This window comes from Pyrgilauda ruficollis, unplaced genomic scaffold (genome assembly GCF_017590135.1).
Source record: "Pyrgilauda ruficollis isolate IOZ18807 unplaced genomic scaffold, ASM1759013v1 scaffold56, whole genome shotgun sequence".
NCBI lineage: Eukaryota > Metazoa > Chordata > Aves > Passeriformes > Passeridae > Pyrgilauda > Pyrgilauda ruficollis.
The window spans coordinates 3,455,199-3,481,220 of record NW_024527266.1 but is presented as its reverse complement, the minus strand read 5'-3'; the positions used below and the strand labels follow the sequence as shown (position 1 = coordinate 3,481,220).

The following is a 26,022-nucleotide window of genomic DNA, read 5'->3' as shown; positions in this document are numbered from 1 at the left end:
CACAGCGTGCAGCATGTGTGTGAATGGCAGCAGCGTGGTCAGAGCCCTTCCCCAGAAACGGAGGCGCTGAGCTGAGCGTTCTCCTCAGCCTGCAGGGACTGTAGCACACTCCTTCCAGCAGCCCAGTCTGCTCCACCCCACACAGCATGGCACGGCAGGGCATGGTTTAGTGTGATAGGTCTGTAGCACTGGTGGAGAGCACCTCCCAGGTTCAGCATCCCAAGGGCACAACCCAGACGTGTCTTGGTGTAAAGGCTGGGAGCCTGATTCTGGCACCACAAACGCCAATCATGTCATGACTGCACAGATGCTGAACCCTCAGCGAAGTGTGAAACAGGCTCTAGCCACATAGCTGGTTTTGAAACCTTTCAAAATTTTCAGAGTGCTTCAGGGGTGAAGGAAGTGAGTACTGCCACTCTGGCCCTTCACAAAGGAAGGAACGGGGAACGTACACTTTCTCACATGCAAATAGTCCTCCATGGGAAGAAACATTTTTAGGACTGGATGCTCTACAAACAGGCGGTGCCAGGAGAAGATCATACGTGAGAGTGGGAGTCTTTGGAAGTTTTAAGCAGTGAACAGCTGAAGAAGTTTCCACAGAGCATGTGGGAGCCAAGGCTTTTCAAAGACATATCATATGTCCACAGATGGGCAGGCTTTCACTAAAACAACAAAACTCAAATTAATTGAAACAACAAAACCCAATTTCATTGAAACCACAAAAATATTTTTAAAGAAAACAAACCACAAAAGCACTTATTTTCTCTTGCCCACCCACACTTCTAGTCTAGGCTTCAGAGCAATGAAAATCCTACTACAGCTTCCTTGTAGGGGAATTTATCTCAAGTGTGTGTTTTGTGTACCAAACCAGCAAGGTTCACTCTTGCTGTGACAGTCAAAGTGGCCCGGAGAGAAGGAAGACTGATCTCTAGCTAAGTGTTTATCTTGGAAAGCAGAAATCAGTGTTTCAGCACCTTCCCTAGGACATGTTTAGGAATTTTGCATGAGTCAGGCACTGGATGACATGTACACTCAGCCAGGAGTTGTGGTTGGGACACAAATCTCATCTTGCCCAGGAAAAGCACCGTGCCATAGCTGCTCCATGGCCCAGTGAACTCTGAATTTGTCTTGCACTGAGCAAGTGGTTCAGCGGGTGAACATGTATTACCCTTGCTCTTGAAAAAGAGAATAATCTGGTGTTCAGGGGCAGTCTCCCAGAAGGTGGGATTTTATGGCTCTGAAGACAGAGGAGAGACAGGACCTTGACCACTAACACTACTGGGTTTGTGCAATAATTGCTGAGCTATCATTTAAAAGGTAGAAAAACAACAAACCCTCTTCTGGTGGCATTTGCAAATTGCAAGTAGCTGCTATTTTTCACACTGATCCTGCTCTGGGAAGTAGCTGAGCTCTTCAAGGAAGTCTGGGAAGAAACACGTACCTGGCAGTTCCCAGCTACACCTGGCTGTGAGACAGGGTGCAGAGGAAAACAGCTGCCCACCAGGCTGATCTGAGACTAAAGGACAAGTGCCAGCTGTGTTGGATTGAGAGGAACTCAGTCTGGGATTCTGGCTAACCATCCCACTAAAATGGTCCTCTAAGGGCCTCAGATGTGCATCCAAGGCATGGCCACGTTTCAAGAGAAGTGCTGGGTGCTTACATCTGAAGAGGATGGAGGTGCAGTTAGCAGCTGTGCTGTGTGCTGTGTAAGGAGCGCAGAAACCCCACGCTGGGCAAAAAGTGGTTACGGATGGGAACAAAATTACATGGAAACCATGACAGACCTCAACCAGAGCTCTCACAGGGGCCTCTGCTTGGACAAGATGATCCTTCCTCCAACCTCTAGGACCTTCTCCTTTGGCAAGGCTAGGGGACTTCCCACGTTTGTTTCCCTTGTGTCTGCTGTGTAACAGCCGGAGGCAGAGCACTGCTTTGGGCTGGGGCTCACTGGCCATCCAGCGTGGGGCAGTCCTTGTGCTGGGAGCAGATCAGGGCCAGGTGAGGAGCACACAGCAGCACAGATGTAAGCACGCCGTTCGCTGGCTGCTGGTGCTAAGGCTAAGCCGAGGAGCTGCCAGCTGGCAGCAGGGGGCGGCTGCATTCCTTCCACGCGTTTTAAGAAACTAACATTACAAATACTAATTGATGTGAGCGTAGCGGCAGGGTAGGTTTCTGGTGCCCTTGGGCTTGACTGCGCTGATACCCAGCGCATCCCGGGTGCGCCTTCCATGCTTCCATGGGGCAGACGGGGCTGTGCCTGTTCGCTGCTCTTTACTCCCGCCGTGTGCTCGGAGGCTGCCTGCCCACACCGCAGTGTGCAAATGAACCGGACCTGTGCTTGCAGGGCAGCAGGCTGAGAGCCATCTGCTGCCGGTCAGACACGCAGCTCGGCCGTGCGAGAGGCCGGCTCAGCCCCGGAGCAGCGATACCCGGAGCATCTCGGGCTGCTCGGGGCTGCCAGCCCCGGGACATCACGGGGGATGCCAGGGCTGCCTTCTGCTGCAAGGTCGTTTCTTGAAGCTCCACCAAGCAGCGTTTCTTCGGGATGCGCTGGGTGGTTTTGAAGCTGTGCTGATCTTTGCTGCAGTCTTCTGGGGGATAAAAAAAAATTCTTTGGCAGGATTAGGCTTTGTAGAATATAAATGACCATTAATAAATTTTTAGTGTTAATGTAAGTGCTTGTATCAACTGAAAGCTGAATTGCTTAATCAGGCTAGCAGCAATTAAAATGGTAATTTTTTTCTGTACTAGATTCTGCTTGCAATTTTTACTCAAGTAAAACTCTTTGAAGTTAATTGGAATTTTGATTAAAGCCTCCTGGATCTGGGTCTCTGAATTTGTACTAAGGAAGGTTCAATATTTGCTTTGGTTTTCTGCACATGGAGTTCACTGCAATATATTAGTGCAACTGTACAATTAGTGGTAACAAGAACAACTCCAATAAAGATTTCTGTAATCTAGTTCTTGATATACTTCAGAAAAGGTCTTTTATCACAGAATGGCTTTTAAAGTACTGCTAAAACAGGCTGTAAGATCTGAAAACCTTGATTGATTAAATTGTTTGTCTTAATTATTTCTAGCCCCAACGAATGGCTTAGCAAAATTCACTTAACGGTAATTCAGAACTTGGATGGGGTGGGAGGATGGGAAATGTTCCCGCTCTTTGCCTTCGGCACTTGGGTTTTCGTTACCAACACAAAGGAAAAAAAACCCTACTGAAATGACATTATAACCATTAGTAGAATGTAAAGTAACTGTGGTGGAACAGCTTTTAAAGGTAATGTTTTGTCCAAAACGTTGCAAAATAAACCCCAAGCAAAGGCAAGCCCCAGACCAGACGGCAGTGAGGCACTCCAGCATTTTGTGAGAAGTACTTTCGGGCAAAGGAGTGCTTTTCTGAAAGCTGTGACATCATTGGTGCAAATATTGCTTAAACTTCACTTGGGTTAGGTGCTGGTGTGGGAAAAGCAGAAAGAAAGACGGCAATAATCACATGGAAATTACACTGATAATACCAAGCATGTGGGTTCTTTCTATCTGTCTCTAAGAAGAGTATTAGAGCTTGTGATCAAAACGCAGGTCAATTTGTTTTTAAGAACCTCTTTGGCATCCGTTAGCAAAGTTAATATATCTATATGTGTTATTTGCCTTAAGGAGACATATATTAAATAACGAGCTGTAAACATCCTGGACTAAGAAGTACAAAAGTCTATCAATAATTGAAATAATAATAACTGAAAGTTTGTTGGGTTTCAATCTTTCTTTTATTTTACTCTAACATGATCATTGGAGCATAGTTTCTTCCTTTTTCATTTTTCCAGGCTGACACCTCAGCAAATGGATTCCAATGTGAGGGAAAGGAATAGAAGCAGATCCTTGCAATTCAGAGAAATGTTCTGTTCTTTTGTGTCTACTTTTTCTGAAGGTCTTAATTTTGAGAAACAAAGAAAATTTTACCTTAAATATTTTTCCTATTCTGTCTGAAGCACAGACACAGAATACGAGAAAGGAAGAATTAAAAAGAAGATCAAAGCTTTTTTTATTACTATTATAAACCATTATTTTGTAATATAGTATAAACATCGTGAGTCTGCAACAGCTATGCCGTTAAATACCAAAATCCTGTTATAAACTGCTAGTCCTGCCTAATGATTATCCAAGGATCAGCATTCCCTGACAGTGCACTTTGAGTTCTTAGATGGCTTCAGCAAAGGTAAGCACTCTGCCAGTTACCCAATCCATACCTGTGGACACAGTATGTAGTGTGCAAAAGAGCAAGTGCAGAATAAACCACTGAGATTAACACATTCACACCGTGTGTTTGCCATTTCCACAGCAAGGTTTGTCCTGTCTCAGACTTGGCGTGCAGACTGCACCCAGTGACATTCAGTCACAGCAGAGCAGCAACTGAGCACACTTGTGGGAGAGTAGGTAGTTGCATATGTAGAAATAAGTCCCTGCGCTGATGCAAAAAGTTTCCTAGGAGACTTCAAAGAAAAAACCCTCAGTCTGTAGTTGGAAGCAGTGGTTGGGAAGCAAAAGGACGTTTCTCCAGACTGGTGTGCGAGGAAGCCTGGATACCTGAATGCCCGCTCATGATGTCCCTGTTTTCTCATGCCTCACCCAAGAAAGCCTTAGTTGCCTTGAAGAGGTGGCCTGAGGTCCTGCTTGCTCCACGATGAGTGACAGTGACGAGTGTGCTGTGCTCACAGAGCCCCTTTGCGCTGGCACAGGCACACAGGCACCCCCAGGACCCTGGACATCTCATCGGCCGGGTGGATGCAGCTGGATCGACGCTGAAACCGGGACTGACATCCCATCAACCGGATTGACACTGGAACCAGGACTGGTGATCCCTTATTCTCTCTTTTCTCCCGTTTTTATATTTCTCTCTTTCTTTCTCTCTGGCTCCTCTGCCCGCATCCCCCCATGCCATTTAATACATCTTTTCTCTCTTCCTTCTCATCTTACCCCGTTTTCCAAAACCCACCGCCGTGTGCTTATACAGTAGGTCAGGTACTAACACACCAATTTACCACGCCAAGTGTGTAATTTACTAGCAAAACTTTCTGATCGTTTGCGGGCCCCCGGACTTTCGTCGCTGTTTTCCACCGCGAGCATTGACGAATCCCGGCTGCTTCCTTGCCCTTGAAGGTGGGCCGTGGCAGGCACCTGCCGCTGAGGCACCTGCGGCGGCTGCCCGGGCAGCGGAGCCGCTGGCTTTGCTCCCGCCGCAGCGCTGCGCCGCTCGCCGCTTCCCCAGCCGCCGCCGCCGGCACGCGACCGCCGGGGGCCGTGTTCCTGCGGAAAACTCCCGTAAACGCCGCGGCTCGGCGGCAGCGGGCAGCGCTCCCCCACGGCGCTACCGCCGGCGGGGGGCGGGACGGAGGCGGCGCGGCCGGGGCGGGAACGGCCTGAGGCGCCGCTCCCGCCTCCTTCGCTCCCTCCCCTCCTCACCCCCCGCTCCCGCCCCCTCGCGCGCGCGCCGGGGAAAACGTTGCGCAGGTTCTAAAGCAGCGGCGGCGGGGGCGCGGCCGCGCGCGAGGGGGCGTGTGAGGGGGAGCGGCGGGGAACGGCCGCCACCGGCACAGCCTCGGCCCGCCGCCGCCCGCCCGCCGCATGGAGCTGTCGGCCATCGGCGAGCAGGTGTTCGCCGTGGAGAGCATCCGCAAGAAGCGCGTGCGGAAGGTGGGCAGCGGCGGAGCGGAGCGGGGCGGGGCGGGGGGAGCGCACCGGGACACCCCCGGCCCCTCCCGCCGCGCACCGGGAAGGGGGAGGCGTGGTGGGCGCCCGCGCGACCGCCCGGTCCCCGTCGCTGTCCCCCGGTCCCCGTCCCTCACAGCCGCGGGGAGGCACCGGCACCTGCCCGGGGCTGGCGGGCGGGGGACACACGTGTTGCCCGTGCGGGGCGGAGGGGGGGCTGCGGCTGCTGGAGTTCAGCCTCTCTGCGGGATGAGTGCTGGTGACACCAAACCGGAGAGCCCAAACCGGAGTGGGCTCGGGAAAGCTCCCGTGACTCAGTTTCCCCAGCTCTGGAAGCGCTCCCGTCCCCGCAGAGTGTTGCAAGGATTAACCTGTAAGCATGCAGTGTGTAGAGATCCTCAGGTGGAAAGTTCCTTGTCGGGCAGTGTTTTCCAACCTTGGGAAGCTGATGAAGCCCCCAAGAGGAAAATGAAACTGGTTCTCTGCCTCAAGTACCCGAGTGCTTCCCTTGCTCTGCTCTCCTGTAAAGGTGTCTGTGGCTGCAGCAGCGGCTCTTGGAGAGTGGTCATCCTGCATGCACAAGGCCTTTGCCGTGTTTTGGGCAGTGCTTAACAAACCTCTCAGTATAACATTAAACATTTTGATCGTTGTTCATGTTGCTTTTGGAGCCCTTGAACGCAGTTTCCAATCACTACACCTTTTTTTTTTTTTAATCTTGTACTTAGAGTGGGAAAAAAAAAAGATAGCTCTGAACTTCAGCTGTGAGCTGCTGATTGCTTGGGTCGAAAGGATGAGTGCCTGTGATGGATGGAAGAGTGTTTGAGTAGAACGTGTAGCAAATGGAAAAGAACATGCCAGAGACGCTTCATAGGTTCTGATACACCGCGTTTCTTCTCTCTGCTTAAAAAAAAAATTCATCTGACATTTGCTCCTGGCGTACATCTCCTTCCTGCATTTACGTGTGCTGACTTCTCGTAGGTTTGCCTGTGGATGTGTGAATGGTTTGGTCTTGCTCTCTGGTTGGCTTTCAGTGTTCTGCCTGCAAGCTTTCTGCAAAGCTATGCTCCAAGCTGGTGGTAGTACAAGCATGCTTAAACACCCCTGTGTGCCCAGTTTTTGGAGAAAAATGTATAGCAAGTGTAGTTGAATGGGGAAGTGGCTATATTTTGAAAATAAAGTGATGAGAAACAAGCTTTTTCGTTGCAGAGTTCTGTCTGTTGATTGGTTGCATCTTGTACTGTAGCCCATATTTGGTTCCATAGTTCACCTGTTTTCTTCTGCCTTTTTCCACCCTCAGGGTAAAGTAGAATACTTGGTGAAGTGGAAAGGATGGCCCCCAAAGTAAGTTGTGTTTACTTGTCTGTTTTTTCTTTAATATTCCTTAATAACTTGCACTGTGTCTCTGCAATTGAGCATTTCATTCATAATGGGTAATGGCTCGTCCCTCATTTCAACAATAAACAAAACCAAAGAGCCACAAACCAAACCCAAATCTGTTTGTGAATTGGCAGCTAAGGAATACAAACTGCGTGCCAGTCTATTCTGACTGGGTTTTGCCATCACTGAAATATTTCATTGAGATACTTTCTAGATACAAATGTTTTTAAATTCCTTTTGAGTTCAACAAAGAACCCAGATTCTTCTGAACTTGGAATGGCTCCTGCTTTTCTGAGTCAGCACCAAGAGGACCCCACTTTATTTTTAGAGCTGTCTGCAGTCTTTTAAAATAGAAAATGTGTTGATGGTCTTGTCTTCCTCTCCTACTGCTTCCCCTCTGCAACTCACCAACGGAAAGGGGCAATGTTTCAGATTTATTGATTGTAGCCAAATGCAGGTGATCTTTGTCCCTTGAAAATTACCGCCATGCCTTCATTTCCTTGTCTGAAACCTCCTGTTACTTTGAGTGCCTTTTCTGCTTTTGCTTTGGTTGCTCCCTTGCAAAAAGGAAGAAAAGTTTGGGTTTTTGTCGGCATTGCTGTGCACTGTTTACAGACACTTCTCTCATTAAAATGCAGCTGATCCTGAAGAAGAGCGATTTCTCTGTGCTTAGGCAGTCTGTGAAATGCTTTGAGATTAAAAGGATTAGGCAACTGGAGAATATTACTATGTCAGCTAGCAGTCTAGTAGAACAGCCTCCTGGGCAGCCCATATGGGGCCCTGTCTTTGCTTTTCTGTTTGTGCCCGTGTGTGTACATACACAATGTGCGTGGGCACAGCAGTGTCACACGCGCAGTTGCTCTGCGTGTTGCTAAGCAAAGGGAGCCGCTTGCTACGGGTTCATCCTCGCAGCTGCAAAGTGGGGCCCCCCAGGATGGTTCTGTCAGGCTGTACCTGGTATCCAAGAGGCTGAAATGTGTTCTTGGGTGCCTAATCCTTATGATTATAGGCCGTGTGTGAAGGTAAGCAGCTTCCCCTCTCTGGTGGTGGTGGGAGAGGGTGACTTTATTCTTGAGAGTTCTGCTGTCAGAGTGTAACTCGTGCACTTGTTGAGCACCAGCTGCCATGTAGCATGGGTCACTTGTTGGACTGCTTCAGCCTCAAATAGCCAAGTCTTACTTAATCACTGATAGAGGGTGGGAAATGTATTTGGTGCCTGCAAGACCTCATCCCCTCTTGGCCAGAATACTGATGTTTATTCCATTCTGCTTTCAACAAACGCATTGAAGTCCTTCTCTTGTAAAGTCCCTTGCCAAGAAGGTGGGCTGAGGCATGGCGTAATGTTTCTTGGACAGAGCAGGCCTTATTCTTAACTGCTGCCTTTCCTTGTCCTGTGCCTTGGAAGGGGGAGAGACAGAAACACTTTTGGGAATTTAAAGCACAGTTCCCCTGGGTGCAAAGTGATGTCAGAGTTCTCTTATTTTGATGTATGGCATGTCCAAGCATTTTCCCTCTTCCCCCAAACTCCAAATCTGAAGACTGGTGATTGTTTTTTTTCCTTCCTCCACTTTAACTGTTGCCTCAATGGTTTGAATTACTTAAACTCAGGATGCTCAGAGCATCAGAGTCACTTTCATCCCACTAGCAGTCTCTTGTGCCTTGTTTCTAAACATATTTTTGCCCCTGTTGGCATGCAGCACCACAAGCTGTTTGTATCTTTGTGTCTGTTTCCTCATTCCACATCATTCCCTTCCTTAATTACCAACCTTGTTGCATTGGTTTTTGTAATCTCTGTACCTATTATCCCATCATTCCCATTGAAAGTATCATGAAGAGCATAAGGATAGGTCAGTAGTTTACTGCTTTCACATGCAATTCATATTTCACTTTTTTCCCCCCTCTTCTTAATAAAAAATTCTTATTCATGCCCTACACCTCAGATTTATGGATTTCACTGCTGGAGTCAGGGAATGGAGGAGTGACAATCTGATTCTAGCTACAAGCTTGTTTACAACTTGTGTTGGAGTTAAAAGGAGGGGGAAGAGGAGGAGTAGAAGGAGGGGGAAGGAAGATCATATGATCTGTGTTTTCCAGAGTGCCTGCTCTCTGCAGTTTGCTGCAGCCCGGGCTGTGTGTACCCGTATAGAAAGCTCCGTGTGCGCGCGCGCGTGGCAAACTCAACCATGTTTTTTTTATATGCAGTGTTTTGCCACTGCAGCGAAGCCAGAATCTGAGCTGCAGAGAAGAAGGCAACACCCACCAGGGTGGTTTTTTTTTAAGCAAATCCCTTTTCTTCTCCTGCCTATGAAAAGCAATCCAATGACTTTTTTTCCCCCTTGTGGTGTTATTTTTCTTAAATTTGTAGGATGAGTGCCAGAATTCCTGCAGCTGGGAGGAAACCTTCCTCTTTTCAAACAGTATCTTGGCTTTGACGGCTCACAGTCAGGTTGCTGCAGGAGGCATGAGCAAAGGAGGGGGGGAGAGAGGGAGGGATCAGCTGGTTATGAAGACATGTCTGTCCTTAACTCTCTGATGTACAGTGTACCTTGGGATATCTGAATGTTATATTTTTGTTTCTCCCTTTTGTAAAAGAATTTTATTTTAATTTCTAGACCCATCCTCCAGTATTGTTCCTGTATTACAGTACTTTTCTTCTCTCTAATGGAGAGATAAAAGGGAAAAGCATTCCCAACCACCTCCCTTGTGTACCCCATGTACTCCATGTCCTAACATGCAGTCTGTGCTTCATGCAGAAATGTAAACATCCTAAAATGCTTTCTTGCTGTTTAAAGGCACTGATACAAATGCACTCTTTTGCACCTGCATGTGACTCCTCTCTGGTCCTCCTCCCCAGGGCCTGGGATGAGCTCTGCCTCCAGGCCTGGATCTCACATTTCAGGAAAGTTAGGGTTCTGAGGTGTTTGAGGATTCAGATTTGCTTTCTTGCCCTAGAGTTTGTATGGTAGAGACACAACACCCACCTTTTCTGGGCAAGCATGACCCCTAAGAAGTAAACATGCCCCAAGGACCACTCTGTGATTCTTTCAGCTTCCACAGTGGGAGCGTTTTGCCTGCTTCTCCCTAGTGCTAAGTGCATCTGTGCTCTTTGGGAGCCAGTTTTGGAGTTGCCTGCTAGGTGGGTTCAGTCCCTTCCTGAGCATCTGATTCCCGTCGCAGCTGTCTGGCTGTCGAGGAGGGAGCTGGGGCAGTGTTCCCAGGCTACTTTGGGAGCATGAAGCCGGTTCGGAGCAGTGTCGGTGGCCCTGCCCGCAGTGCGGTTGGGGTACTTTGTATGGATGAGTTCCGCTCGATAGGAACAACCTGCAGGGGGAGCCGAGCAGGAGGAGGAGGCGTTGGCAAGTGGCCATCAGCTTGCCCCAGGGCCCAGCTCCCAACATGTTTGGTTGAAAGGCATCAGTGGAAAAAATTAAATTCTTAAATTAATCCTTTCAGCTTCAGTGATTAGAAGTAATTAATAATGCAGGTAAGAAAGCACTCTAAATTAAGAGAGACCTATTTTTCAGAAAGATGTATCAGACCGTGCCTCATTGTTCCATGGGGTTTGTGGGATTTGAGGGAGTGCTGCAGATGAGACCTGTTTAGGCATGGACTTAAAAGCAGTTTGTGAGTGTCTGCACAGGCTTTGCACACAGTATGGAGGGGGCCCTGGGGAGGAAAGCCTTCCCTGTTTTTGTACAAAGAGCCGCTTGATGCTTGGCCCAGCCTGTTTTGGGAAGGGGAGGTGGTGTCTGTGGGGAGCTGGGGAGGGAATGGCTGGGATTCCTCAGAGCTCTCGCAATGTTGTGGCAGGCCCCACCGACCCTTGTGAAGACAGTATCCAGGGCTGCAGCACACTGGTAGCAGGCCTGCAGAGAGAATGTTTCATTAAAATATTGTTTACTTTTTATTCCTTATGTTTTTCTTCAGATACAGCACATGGGAGCCAGAGGATCATATCTTGGATCCTCGCCTGGTAGTGGCTTATGAAGAAAAGTAAGGACACATGTTCTTTCTCTCCCTGGACACAGGAAAGAAATAGTGTCTTTATTTCATTGTATGCATAAAGTGCCCCTGTTGTCCCTACTTCAGTCAAAGATGAGATGTATAGCAATGAATCGTGCTTGATTTTTGTACCCTGGTGTTGATTGAGATGGGGAAGACAGGGTTAAAGCAGGTTCGCTTGGCACTGTTCAGGAAATGAGGCCAAGAACAGGCAGCACTGAGCCAGAGAACAATCAGACTCAGGTTTTAATCATGTCCAGTGCTGGACTGGAGTGATGTGAGGTGGGAAGTTTCTCTAACCCATCCTTGATTAGCTGTGTCAGAGAAATTCCCCTATTGCAAGGGTTTCACTCCTACAGGAAACAATTCTGGGATGTTTTCCAAGCTCACACTGGTCACCATTGGGTTTTATTGAAGGAAATTGAGGGAGCTATGCTGCAAAAGATTGAAGTCCCAACTAGGTATTATGCTGTGGTATTTAGTACTCAGTTTGATTTGTATTCCTCTTTCACAGGGAAGAGAGAGACCGTGCATCAGGGTACAGGAAAAGAGGCCCCAAACCAAAGCGCCTCCTACTGCAGGTAGCCTCTTGCTCTTCTGTGTATTTCTAACTCCTTAGCTGCTGTGCTGCTCCCCTGCTCTCAGTGAGGTGGAAACTGTCTGTTTGCTGTTGCATGGACAAAACTGGAGCTAACAAGTTAACATAATAACAAGAAATCAGTGTTTAGGCAGATAGTTTTAACCCGTTAGCTGAAGAGCTAGCTAATTTGTCTTTTAAAAAGCAAAACAAAATAAAACAACAGCTCTTTCTCTCTGAACTAGGATTTTACAAAGTGTGGGCCTGGGTAGCTTCAGGTTACCTGGTTTGTGTGTTCTTCTAATTTCATGCTGAGCTTGGATTTTCCATCAAGTCAAAGGTACCCCATAGCTGGAAGCGGAGTTTCAGCATGCTTTTACTGTTGCCAAGCAAAGCAGCCAATCCTAGGAAGCAGATCTTAGGAAGAGCTTAGAAGGCAGTTGAAGAGGGGAGAGAAACAGTCTTGTAGAAGCAGCACACCTTATCCTAGCTCATCTAGAGGTTTGGAGACTGAGCAAAGAATATTTTCCTGGTTCCCAGTGGGGAGCCCTCACTGCATGATGAGATGTCTGCTCTGACCCTTGCTGCGTTGGTGTCTTGGCAGCGGCTGTATGGCATGGACTTGAGGAGTGCTCACAAGGGAAAGGAGAAGCTCTGCTTCTCTCTTGCACGGAGGTTTGGAGGAGACAGTAGCCTGCCAGGGGCCAAGACAGGGCAGGCAGAGTTCCCCGAGAAGACTGGGGGTGCAGTCCTGCCATTCTCTCTCCGGAAGCAACGCAAAAACCAGAAGTACCTTCGACTGTCAAGGAAGAAGTTCCCGCGCATGGCGAGTCTGGAGAACCGAAACTGCAGGCATGAGTTCTTCCTGAATGATGCAGTGGGCCTAGAGGCCAGGCAGGGCCCTGAGGACTGGGAGGCCACGCAGCACACCAGCAAAGAAGGTAAAGCTAGTCACCCTTTGGTGAAGTTCTGGGGCATGTGAAGGATGTTCTGCATCTTTTCACTTTGGTTACATCCTCCTGGGATTGTGGTTTAGGTCAGGCCCATATTATGTCCCTCTTGTTTGCAGGTTTCTTTCTTGTTTGAAGAGGACAGATTAATTTATTTTTTTTTTGGGTCCTGTTGGCTCTATGTAGTCTTACATCCCTGATACCCCTCCCAGTGTCGGAAAACATGCAGAAGATACTGCAAGTTTTCCTTCTCTTAAAATTTCCTCCCAGCAGAGGTGATACCCAAGTGTGACAGATGAACTCCGCCTCTGTCCAAATTATCTGCATGTGCTCAGCCTGCTGCTTGGCTCAAAGGGCTTTTGCTGGCCGTGGACAAGCTTGGACAGTGGCACTCCTCTCATAGTGCTGCTTTAAGAAGCATACAGGAATGCTGCTAGGAACTCACAATATACTCCCTGCCCCCTCCTTCCCTTTCCTCTCCACACCCCTCTAAAGCCTCTTGCTATAGAGCTATGTGAGAAAGGGAGAAAGATGAAGTGAGGATGGTGAGGAATGGTAACTCCTGCCTCATCCCACTGAGTAGGCAGCATGAGTGTAGGCATGGGAGATGTCCAAGCACATTTGGCATTTTGGGGAAAGATACCAGTATCTTGTGCAGGAGGGCTGTGGGATGTGTGTGTTGCTCTCAGTTACCAGGGAAACTCTATCCCTGCATTATTAGAGCTTCTGAAGGCGTAGCTTTCCTGAGGAGTGGAAAACTGGGGCTTGTGCTGCTTGTAGTAGCTAAGGGAATCCTGTTACTCCTTGCTAGGAGTAGCTGTTAGCCAGGCTGGATTAGGCAGGATCTTAGGGAGAGGGCTGTATGCTGGGAATCAGTGCTATTCCCTCCTTTCTGAGAGAGACTGGAAGGTGCTCAGAATCCAGGGAGGCAGCAATGGGAGTAGCACAGAGGAACCCAGTGTTACATCCTGGCAGTGAGGAGATGTGTGGGGCTGTTCTCCCCAGAAGTGTGTGGCACTAAGGCACTTGGGGATCAAAAGAGTGAGTTGCACTACAGAATTATAAAACTGTTTTTGTTCTCTCCTTGACATACGGCCTGTGTGGAATCCCAGTTACTGTTAAGGGGAATTGGACTCTTTCTGGGGGAAAGTAGATGCCCCTAGTGTTTGAGACAGAAGCCAGGAAATACACTCTAAAGGGGGTCTCGTTCTTTGCCCAGGTTGGGACAACCAGGTACATAGTGGACAGGTAGAGTAACAGGGAGAGGGTGTGTTTTCCTTCCTCTCTCTTTATGTGACAGTCGCTGGGGGCTGTGGGGCAGTGAGCCTTTGGGTGGCAGAGGGGCTGGTAATTATTCATACAGTGAGAAAGTGCAGGGGTGCTTGGGTTTCTTGTATGGAGCTGTCTGGGAGCAAAGGAGGCATATGAGAAAGGAAGAGCAGCTTCTCCGTGGAGCACTACTGAGGGATTTTTGAGAGCATCACACCCAGACTGTGTTGCAGGTGCAGTACAAGGCATTTGTACTCCATTTTGTCTCCCTTTGACTCCCCTAGGAGTATCTGAAGAGTGCGTGTAAGAGATTTTAATTTTTGCCTTTTCAGCAGGGTAGGGCGTTCAGAAGACAGTGAGCTCAAACCAGGGTGAGTGTGCTTTGCTGACACAAAACCAAATTAGGGGATGAAATGGGATGAGAGATATGGGGGAATTGTGGATGGCTAGATGAACTCAGTGGTTTTACAGGGTCTTTTGACCTCTGTGTAGGCTGCTCTGGTACTACTATGTATCTGGACACCTGATTCTCCATTTTCCCTTAGCCTCTAGGGTAGGGCTTGCACATGTTCTTTCTTGCTCTGTACATGCAGATTCAGTACAGGCTGATTTCACATGTGGTTTGTCAGAAAGGAGAAGCTTTTTCCATCCTTCCTTTCCCTCTCTCCTTCCTCCTTTCTTCTCCCTCACCTTCTCTGTTTCACTAACATGCTCTTATGTGCCTTTCTTCCTGCAGCAGATGTGGAGGCCAGTCTCCCTTGGATCCCCACCGTGCCCCCCAGCGAAGTGACAGTGACAGACATCACGGCAAACTCCATCACCGTCACTTTCAGAGAAGCACAAGTGGCTGAGGGCTTCTTTCGAGACCGGAGTGCGCAGTTCTGAATCTCTGTTTGCAGTGCTCCCCAAAACCAGTGCTTTTAGGGTGGGGCTAGGGAAGGCTTACGTTATCCCTTAAGAGAAAAACATTCAAAATGTCTCCTCTTAAAATGTTTACAGAGACCCTTTTTATTTCTCCTTTTCCCCTTTCAGATACGCAAAAAATGGCAGTGTAGGGGGTGTGTATTTTTCATTGCTTTGTCCAGCTGAAAAACTGACAGCCCTTTCCCTGGCAAAGACTCCCCTCCTTGATGTGAAAGCAGCAAGCTGAACAATTCGCCTTTTATCCTGTTAAGTGGCGGCAGCTGCATTTGTGGGGAGAGGGCATGTGGAGGTGGAAAGAGAGCTGGATCTCTAGCCTGCCGCCTTGTTCTGCAATTGATATCCCTTGGATAAAGATACATCTCTGTACATTGCTCTTCCCACCTTCCTCCTCCCTCTCTTCCTGCAGCAGTGAGAGGCGATGCATCCTACCTGTGTAGATAACTCCAGCCTGTTAAGACTTTCTCTCCAGCGCTGTTTTCCCTGTGGCCTGCTGTCAGGACTTCAGAAGCATACTTGCCTGTCTGTGGTAAGTCAGTCTTTGCAGTGTGGGTCCATATAGACAGCAGAGCTTTCTCCCTTTGATTGTTGATCATGCGGAAAGACTGCAATGCATCTCTGAAATCCAAACTGGCAACACAAATTCAATTTGCCCTCATTAAAAGCTCAGAAAGCCAGCATAGTTGAGACATACCATTCTCTATATGCTAAACAGGATTTGCAGGCTTGGCTCTGCTGCGTGAGGAATGCGTTATGGAAAGCGGGGTCTTCTTACCCTTTGCCAAATTCAGTATTAATAACAAATCCTGCCCTGAATCTGTGGTAATAAGTTCGTTGAAAACTGACTCCTCTCCCCTGGGAGGAGGGACTAATCGGACAAGTGAAGCATTGCCTGGCACTACAGAGATATCCAAGATACTGGCACAGGTCCACGACACAGGAATTGGACAGAACTGAGCTAGAAATGGACCTTGATTAGCAGCAAATTCTGTTCTTGGATCCCATAGAGAGATCCAAAATAAACATGTGGGGAAGGCATGTATTAGATCTGAGGAGGGGAAAAATTCCTAATTCTTAGTAATGAGAATTCTTGGATTGTGCTGTCTGAGTGATACTCTTCCATGACTCCAGTATCCTCACAGTATCTGTGATCCTGTACTACTTTACTGATAGGAACTTCCCCTTGGAAGGCTTAAAAATCTTTGCCAAGGAAAGTGGTCTGCATTTCAATAGACCCATCTGATCTTGCACTTAAAAATGCCTTGTGCTGGACTGCCTGTGACACTTTGAGGTTTTTGAAGAATTGCTGTACTTTGAGTTGGTAGTTTAGCATAGCATCTGTTCTTGCACATGCATGTTCTCTTCCATTTTTAAAAGCAAATTTTATTTAAATAACTTGATTTTTTAAATACAGACCTTTTCCAACAGAAAGCAAGAAAAGTAAGGTAGTCTAAAGTGGGAACTGCAGATCAGAGTGCTGCAGGGTAACATTGGCTACTGTCATGATTACTATCCTCAAATACTATGTTTCCTTACTCCACCCCACCTGAAGCATCTCTTATCTGCTGTATTTATTCAAAATTAAGCCATGGGCCTTCTTAGCTCTGAGATAAACACACCTGTGGAAATCCTCAATGTGTTTGTTTGAGGGGCTTGACTCCTGGCCTGCAGAATTTGGGAGCTCTAGGGTTTCTGGTCCTCCAAACATCTACTTATTATAAAGTACTTGGACTGCCACTGTGGGTTTTTACTAGAAGCAATTTTTACCTCATTTAGGATATGGCAGCTCAGTGTAGATTTAGGATTTCCCCTTCCATCTCAGAGCTGTTGGAGCAGGTCTATCTTTCATGCCATCAGAGCAGTTTCAGGATCGCTGGGAAGATCTTGAATTTCTGGACTGACCTTTTGTCTGTCAAAGAAGTAAGATGGGAGTTTTATTGTGGAGAAATCTGAGAGGGTGAGAAGTGGAAGCTGAGGGGGGGAATTACGTGGTGGGAGGAAGAGTGAGTGGGAAAGAAGCTTGCAATAGCTAGCAAGGGCAAGCTGATGAGGTAAGCATGCAGGCGCAGGATGTTTGTTGAACGTGGGTGTCCAGAGCGAGGCTTCTGTGTCTGGAGTTGCACCCTTTTTTGCAGGATGTGGGGTCAGACGGTGTTGTTACCATCACCCACGCACCCCCTCTTCCTGACACCTGCCAAATATGCTGAATACCTGCACCTCTCTTCTGTTGTGACCAGTGGACACACCATGTGGCCCAGTCCACTCTTGTGGGTTGGAGCAGGTCAGGTAGTGATGGTTGCAAAAGCATAGTGTTTTAGCTTATTTTTAAAAAAGTCTTGAACTGCAGCTCATCCTGCTAAATCTTAGTGGCATTTTTAGGATCTGTTTTCTTTATTCTAATGCAGCAACTGCTGCCTTTGTCATGTCTTCATCTCAGTGTACAAATGCACCAAAAAAAGCTTTATTTACTAAGTTCCTGGCTTTGGCTGACATTGGAAGCAGTATCAATCCTGCAGCAGGAAAGAGCTTGTCCTAACAAACTAGATTTCCATCCTCTGCTTTTCTCTCCACTCTTCACCTGATACTTCTCAACACTTTGTTTTGGCATTTTTCTTTAAACGTATTTTCTTTCTCTTGAAATGGAGTTTTCAAAGACCTGTGGTGGTCTTTCAAAGAAGATCCACCCACAGCTTCATATCTTAATCATTTTTTTGGATCAGGCTATCTAGTGTTCTGCTGGTGACTAACCATCTTGCTACACAAAGTGTGGAACAAAATACCTGGCTGCCAGGCCGCTTTGTGTCAATGAGGAGCTAACCATAATGGGGTTAAGACACAACAAGCTGCATGTGCGTGGGTTTGGAGGGGAGGGTGTGAAGAGGAGTTTGTGGTAGGAAACTAAGCAGTTACTTTGTTGGTGTGGACTCTTTGTTTTTTTGACATTCATGAATTCTAGTTTATCTCAACTTTTCAAGAAGATTTTTCTCCTGATCTTTTTAAAATGTGGCTCTGTTCCACATTGTCTGCTGACATATCACTGTAAACTTCCTTGGTAGAGCAGGTCTTCAGGGACTTTAAAATTAGCTTTATTCCACCTCTGCAGGTGTAGAGAGGGTTTTACTAGTGATGGAAAGACAGGTTGTCTGGGTTTGTCTCTTCTCCCCAGTACTGTCCATCTGCCAGTTCAACCCAAAACCTGGCAGTTGAATTGGGACCTCCTGTGCTAACATATCATGAAAATCAGATGCTGTGTTTGGATCTTTGTTAAGCATTCCGTTTGATTAGAAGAGCCAAAATAGCATCCAGCTGAAGCTGAGTTTAATAATTCTATTTGAAGCACAAGCCGAGAATAGAAATGGGCTAACTCTCCCATACCTTGTTTGGCTCCATGGGTAAACAAGAAAAATAAACTTCAGCCAGTGGAAATTACTGAACTGTACACAAGAAACAACCTTCTCAGAGAACTGCTCTGATAGTCATTCTTAGACCTGTTTCCATGTGAAAATTTACCAGTAGTGTTGGGAGACAGAAGTGTTTATTTCATAGATCTTGCAGTGAATTCACTGTATGTGTGATAGACCTGAGGGACTTCATGAGACTGCAAAGCCTTTTTTGTTAACACTGTGTTTTAAAAAAAAATCTATGTGGAAAGAACTGCCTCTGTTCCTGATGGTTATAAACTAGATGTTATTGCTCTGATATACAAGTGATGCCTTGGAACAGCAAGTTTTAACACGTAAATAGTGGCATTAAGTAGCCTCCTGCATGCTCCTTATTGTCTTGCATTTGCTCAGGGGCCCTTCTGCTTGTGAAGTCAGACTAAGGTGATTTTTTTTTTTTCTCTTTATCTTATTTTTTTTTTTCAAAGCAAGACCAGGATATTATTGTGAGAACACTCAAAAACAGTTCCATTTGCCAAAATAAGCCCAAATTTGTTAGTGAATTGACTCTTGTTTATGTCAGAGCTCAGACAGAGAGAAGCTTATTGAGAAATGAATGGCTTTTTTTGTTATTAGTGTTGTGAAACTGTCCAGAATTGTTCTTCTGGTGTTTTGTGACTGGATGTATAAAATTGTTTGTTCACCTCACAGGGGGCCCTCGGTCCCAGTACTGTTTCATGCTGTACGCCAGCTGGTGCTGCTTGATGGTTTCACTGGAAGAGAGAAGGGAGGCCTCACACAGGTCAAAAAATAAGCAGGGTAGCTCAGGCAAGTCCCTCCAAGGTAGCCACAACAGAGGCCGGGGTGTGGAAGACAGTGGGGGCTGCCAGCCACATCTGTGTATTAAGCAAAGCAAAGTCTACCACCGCCTCTCCACCTCTTCCTTTCCTCTCAAGCTTTGAGCTTTTGTTTTCAGAAGTAGGGAAAGTACAAAAACCTCCTTTTCTAAAGTGAATTGGTATCTACCCATCTTCTGTTCCTCCCTGGCTTACCTGCAGCCTAGGAAGAAGAGGGTGGTGGGCCTTTCTGGGAAAATAATAGAGACAAATGCTGGGAGGGGAGGGACAGAGTTGCCTCAGAACTGCTCTCACTAGGTGGTTGAGGAGGGGCTTTTGGGTCAGCTGGCAGTTGAGAGAGAAGGTGTGTTATAAGCAAAGAACTTGTAGTGAAACTGATCCCTTGCATCTGTGAGTTCTGAATGGGCCTGCAGAGACGGGAGTGCTGCATTTATGTATCAGTCTTCTGCCATTAGGGAATGCAAGGGAGATGTGTACGTTGACAACTTGCATAGGGTAATTTCTACATGAAAATGTATAGCATTGGAACATATTGCTTTTGCCGTGCCTGTTGTAAAGGTTTTCCCCAAGGGCATGATAAACTTGTTTTGAGATAATAGCTTATGATCAACAGGCCACAATGTCTTGTGCCTGAACTTACTGTCTTCACAGAGAAAGTGTGAGCTTCTGGGTGTCAAACCACCTGGATTGCACACACAAAGGTGGTCAAGATAGGAAGGCTTATAAAACAGCCCCAGGACAATTGGAAGAAGAGAGAAGCAATCACTTAAAATGGAATTCAGACCCTTCAAATCCTTTCCTGTAACTAGCATTTGCTGTAGAGATGACCTCTTTTTCTCTTCCACCTCTTTCTCTTTCCCTCTTAACTTCTTGAAGTGCAGGGAACGTGCAGGAGATGATCCCTAATTAACTGTGGTGAGAGCATTTGGGGCTGCTGTGGATTGCTACAGAGTTGGAATGGGGTAGAATTCCTAAGAATTCGAACCTCCATCACAGTTTATCTCATTACTGGGATATCAAAGTTTTGGCTGGGAGGGGAATTTTGGAGGAGGAGGAGGTGGGAAATCTTTTTTTTATTATTATTGTTGGTTTTTAACCAGAAAATGTAGTGTCAGCACAAAGAAGCTTTTTGCAAATCTGTCAAAATGTTAAGCAGCTTTTTTTTTGCTTTTAAATCTGAAGTATGTTTTGAAGCACTTTGGAAATGCAAAGCACTAGGAGTGCTAAGTACTCCTTATCGTCGTCTGTCTAAAAGTGGCATTTGCAAAGCAAAAGATGTATCTGTTTCAGGCCGCTGGCTGCTCCTTCTCATTTTTCCAGAGCTGCCACCCAGCCCTTTGCCTCCCTCCCATGGGGGAGAGTGTACTCCACCATGCCAGGAGCAGAGGGTTCCCTAAGGGAGAAGAGGAGACCTGCTAAATCCTTCTCTTGCCTTTGGGGCACAGGTTGGCTTCCTCCCTCCCCATCTCCTTTGGTCAAGGAAAGGGAAAAATGAAGTTGAGTTTCAGTTTGAGTGGTCCTAGTCTGGAACAATGTTTGTTTCTTCCAGCTCTGGAGACATTTTTATAGTTTCCTGTCTGAAAAATTGCACCTTATTAGCTTAATTGAGGAACGAGGAGATGTCTGTCCTTCTGCAGGGAGTGGGGAAGAGGAAGGGAGGGTGAACCAGGAGCTGTCTTCAGTAGCTGCTGGATTTTTTGCAGAGGCTGTTTCCTCACCGCGTCTCCAACAGAACAGCAACAAAAGAGCTAAAATAATTTAGATGAAGCTTTTGTTCTGTGTATCTCAAGAACCTTTTGAGCAGGTTTAGGGCAGAGAGCCGTTTTCCCTCACCTAGTCAGCTCTACAGCATGGGGGTCAACACCCCAGATCTCTCGCTGGGTTTTCAGCACCAGCCTTTTCCCTCGGCGGACGCACATCCTTAGAACGCTTTTGCACACTGACTCACCTAATTTGGTGTGCTCCCTTTCTGTTGCAGGGGGAAGATGGGGGACAATGGGGTCAGTTAGAGGGGAGGGTTCCTGATTATTTTTGTCTCTTCAGTTGTTGCTGTTGTTCCCGTCAGCACGCTAGAGTATTGGAGTCTTTGCACACAGAAAGCTTCCTTTTGCACAGAATGAGCTTCTAGCTTTTGTACAGACTAATTGAATGTATTTGGGGAGGGGGGGAAATAGGGAGTAAACCAATTCCAAACAAACCAATCAGAGTATAATGCCTTTTCTGAGCAAGTATGTGCTGTAAAAGGAGATTGTAATAGCAAAGGGAGGGCAGGCTCAAGTATAATTTGACACAAAGTGTGGTTTTATTTTTGTACTGATATGGATAAGAGACTGTACAGCATCTATTTATTTAGATGATTTATGTGGTAAATGTTGCAAACAAAATTATTAAAATATTAAATATGAGAACTGACATTTACCTCATGGTATGTTTGTGTGGTCATTTTCCCCCCACTTGCTTTAATTCTATAGCTAAATTATTTTCCAACAGTCACAACTATTGGTGTATAAACATGCAGTGCAGCTGGAAAAAGAATGGAAAACATGCCTGTGTGCATGAGGAAGATCAGTAAAGAAGGATTGATGAAGAATGGAGCCTGCAAAAGGCTGCTTCTGACATTACTCGTTCCTTTGATTGGAGGAGGTCAAGTTTTTATTAATTTTTAACCCACTGGGTAAGTTAGAGCTGTCCAGGGGTGACCTGGGATGATTGGTCTTTGATGGGTTATAATTTGAAGAGGAGAACACTGATGGCAGGGTGGCTGTTGCTGTGGGTTTAGGGAGTTCTTTACATCCTTGCATGAGGCTGCAGTGCCAGGACAGCTCTGCCAGCACCAGGAGAGTGCTGGTGCGCCCCATATCCCGCATCTTATTGGAATGGAGAAAGTCTGAGGTGAAGCCTGGGTTGCCAGGCATGCTCTGCAGTGCTTGCTAGCAGGACAGAAGTTCTCCTCCAAGCCAAAGCCTCCAATGGTTTGGCCAGCAAGGCTTCCAGGGACCTCCTTAGGAGCACAGCTGCTCCTGGGTACAGTTTGGCCCCTGGTTCACCCCAGGACTTAGCCAAGGAGCTCGAGTCCTGGAACTGCTGATACTCCATGGAGGAAATCCCAAATGTTATTTAGCTTACTTGGGTGCCTGGCTTGCTCCTTCAAGGTGTGTCCCACTTCATCCCCTGTGGAGGGGGAAGCCAGGTGTTTATCAAGGTATCTGGCCAAGAGAATGGGGCTGTCTGAGATACCTCTAGTAGATGTAATGTGAGGGTGAGCCCTGCACCTGAATGCAGCTGTGGCATCAATCACAAAAGCAAGTGGAGCAAAAGCAGAGGGGGATGGGGTGCGTTTCCTGAGTCAGTCCTGGCTTAAGGCAGCGTGGTTAGGTCTTGCCTGTGTTACCAAAGGGCCATCAGCATGCTTGCCTTGAGCCAGGGAAGCTGGAGTTGAGTGATGGCATCAGAGCAGGACTCCAGCCAGCCACTTACTTTCTGGCAGCAGCTAGCGGGTCAGGTGAAGCTGTAAGAAACTGCAGTGCAGAGTTACGGGAAAGCCTGCTCTGGAGATTGTGTCTTCTTCCTACCTCTGCCAAACCTGCAGAGGCTGGCTGGTACTAGAAACAGCTTGTCCTTTTGCATGCATGTGTTGGCTGGATTAAAGGTTAATCTGGGCAGTCCTTTTTTTAATAATCTGTTGCTATGCTGCCCCTCTGTTCCTTGCAGTGCAGCCGACTTTCCTTGCACAGCTCTCTCCATTGGATGCCTGAGAACAAGGGCACTTGGCAAAAGGGGAAACCACAAGCAGTTCGATGTTCTCTGAGAAGCAGAAAGTGAAATGCAGCCTGTGTGACCCCTGTGATGGCAGTCACTTCCTGTCTGTTCAGTGCCACACAGCTTCCCTGCTCTTCACAGCATTTTGCTTCCCGAGCAACTGCTTTTGAAACAAGAATGAAGAAATCTGGGGGACTTTTGTAATCATCCTGAGCCAGCGACAGCCTGGGCAGCTGGGCCTGCTTTGGGAACTCCTAGGCAGGCCCCAGGGATGTCACAGCACCCCACTGGTGTAGGCACAGCACAAACCCCATGGGCCTTCTCTCTCTGCTGCATCAAAAAGTTACTGGGCTGGAGGGCTGGTTGTTGTGGCCACTGCCTGGGCCATGCTGAGCCAGCGTAGCTGCTGTGCAGGGTCAGCTCCAGGGGACCTGCCTTTGCTTGTGTGTGCTTCAGAGCTGCAGCAGGGAAATCCCAGCACACATTCACCTGGATGCCCACAGTGCCAAGGGTTTGCTTGGAAATGTACACGGCATTGGTTTGAGGGGCTGGGCTGTGTGCAGCTCTTCTTAGCATAGGTGAGGGACTGACCATGTGCTTTCCAAAATCTGCTGCTCCTAACAGTGATCTCGCTGGAGTGAAGAGCAGCAGAGTCAGTTGATGAACCCTTGGAGCTTTTCTCCTGGAGATAAGTGCTGCTACTCCTGCCAGGTCCACAAAAAATGATCTTGGAGGCAGCTACTGACTTTGAGCAGGTGAGTTGCCATTATTAAGTGTCATTTCAAAAACACATAAAAATTCTCTCACACCTGCTGCTGTCCCCCGTGCCCCTACACGGCTGATCAGGGGTTTTGATGTGAAAGGTCTTGTTGCTCTCCTAAAGCTTATTGCTTCCAGGCACTGACTTCCTAGTAAGAAGTGCTACAGTGTTTTGTAGGCAGCGAGTTGCGAGAAAAATATTTTATTTCAGTGTCTGTAGTGAACAATAGCTTGTTCAGGGAGGGCTGTCTTCCCAGGTGGGTTGGGATTTTTTTAAAGTATTTTACTAGAAATGTGAATGAAACAAAGGAAATGCCCAACAATGCCCTGAACAGCTGGATATTCTGCTACTATTTTGCTTTGTGAGAGTACAAGGCAGATGAAAGCGTTGGGCCATACCTGTGCAATGGCAGCTCACAGGGATTTGAGCAGTGGCTGTGGCTGGAAAGAAGGTTCTGCTGACAGGTGGAAAGAGAAAATAACTAGAAAGAGCACATGGAGCTCTCTGAAAAAGCTGCTGCCCCTTCTGGTCCGTGGATCACGGTGCCTCTTGCTCCTGTCCTGAGGCAGGCTGTGCTATTTGTGACCCACACATCTGTTTTGGGACAAGGCCACCAGTCTTGGTTGCTGCACATGTGTTTGTGTAGCCATGTAAAGACTTTTCTCCCTTTTGGTTTAAGGGTGCCTGCTTTTGAGGGTGAATGATGCTGCTGGTTGAAAGGTCAGTTGCTTGACACTCAGCAACAAATGTAAAAGCAGTTGTTTAAGCAAAGTGAACACTAACGAACGCTAATTTAAACGTGGATGGTGTTAATGGACGCTTAATGTGCAAAGTTAAAAAAGCAAAAAGCAAAATGCAGTGAGTGTGATGGACTTACTCTTTTGGAGTCACCTTTAAGCATATGAAGAACTGAGATTAAAAGAAGGTGGTGTCTAGAGAAAAAGGGCAGTCCAGAAGGACTTGACCCACTCTAGGTGAGAGTCTTGGACTTTTGTTCTTGCCTGGCCTGTGACGACAAACACCTGAGAAAGGGCCTCTTAGAGCCTGTTCTCGAAGGGAGGGCTATGCTCTAAATGCAGAATTATCAGTGATGAAGCACGTTGTGTTTCAGCCCCTGACCACAGAAACACCGAATTGGTCACATGTCCTGAACTGGGGTCTGTGTCATTGTCTCCATCAGCATCCAGCAACTCTCCACTAACCCCACTTCCAATGGGGACATGGCAGTGGGGAGCACATCCTCTCCTGAGTCACTTTTCCTCCAGGCAGAGAGCTTGTGTTGGCTGCAGTATTTCAGCTGCTAGGGTGAAAAAGAATAAACCACTCTGACAGATCTTGCCTGAATTACAGGCCGTGAGGAAAACATTCATTTTTGAATGTTACCTACCTGCCTTGACTTTGAGAAATCCATCCTTTCTAGAACTGATATTATAGCCATAATATAGCCGTTTCCAGAATTCCCTCCTTCTAGGTGAAACCCCTGAGCAAGAGGTGGAAAGGGAATGTGAGTGCAAATGTAGAAAGGGTTAGCGATGGCCACAGGGGCTGTGAGGGGTCCCTGCCAGCCCTGCTGAGCTGCAGGTAGCAGAGGGATTCCGGTGCTCTGCAGGCACCTGGCCGGTCACGGTGCGGTTAGGAGCAGCAATGCAGGACAACCATTCCCTCTAGCCCTCATCACAGCTCCCACTTTCACCAGAGGGTGTCTGAACTGCACAGCCTCCTCGCCCAAAACCCAGGTGAGAAAGCAGAAGGGGCCAGACAAGGTCCCCCAGGTAAGGGTGGACCCTGCGTTCCACACAAAAACACCTGCAGGGCTGTGAGCTTCCACTTTGAATCACACAGAATGATCTTTGACTGAGATTTTTGTCTTTTTAGCGCACGCAAGAGTGTCAAGTATGCTGCAAATTACTCGGGGTTTGCAGTAATAGTCAGGGCAGGGAATTCCTCTAAGTGACTTAACATTTTTTTTGGTTTCCTTACAGGTTTATGTAGCGTGGTTGGCCCATTTACCTCGCAGTACCTTACACTGGCTCAAAAATTGTACCTTATAGCGGCACACACTCACACCAGCTAAACGGAATAAAACACAGAAAAAGGAAAGAAAATATTGAAGCGCCTTTACGGCAAGTTTTTGCCTTGGTACGTGCTTCAAGGCTGCCTGCTTCCTCGCTGGCGAGAGGCGGTGACGGTGCCTCTGCAGCGGGAGAAGAAGAGGCTGCCGCCATTGTTTTAAGTAGGAAAAAAAAAAAAAAAAAAAAAAAGGCCCCCAACGGGCGGGAAGGGGCAATACCGCCGCCATGCCGGGGATGTGCCCGACGGGATTCTCTTCCCTTCCCTTCGCTTGGCTCCTCTCCGCGCTGCACGGCCGCCCCACGGACCCAGAGCGCCGAGCCCCCGCCCGCCCGAGGCGCGGCCCCTTTAAGAGCCCTTAACCACGGGGGGGGCGGGTCACGCGCGGCCGCGGCGG

General features: G+C 47.6%; 1 protein-coding gene across 2 annotated transcripts; it reads left to right on the top strand.

Moving 5' to 3' along the window:
• The first annotated feature begins 5,506 nt into the window (after nt 1–5,506).
• Nucleotides 5,507–21,454, top strand: CBX7 (chromobox 7). Of its 2 annotated transcripts, none has more exons than XM_041481452.1 (6): nt 5,507–5,688; nt 7,001–7,044; nt 11,008–11,073; nt 11,597–11,663; nt 12,264–12,600; nt 14,618–21,454. In XM_041481452.1, the coding sequence occupies exons 1-6, from the start codon at nt 5,620–5,622 to the stop codon at nt 14,761–14,763; spliced, it is 729 nt and encodes a 242-aa protein (XP_041337386.1). In that variant the 5' UTR covers nt 5,507–5,619; the 3' UTR covers nt 14,764–21,454. The 2 variants fall into 2 exon arrangements, with proteins under 2 accessions (XP_041337386.1, XP_041337384.1); XM_041481450.1 differs by having other exon boundaries at nt 14,615–21,454.
• Nucleotides 21,455–26,022: the final 4,568 nt, after the last annotated feature.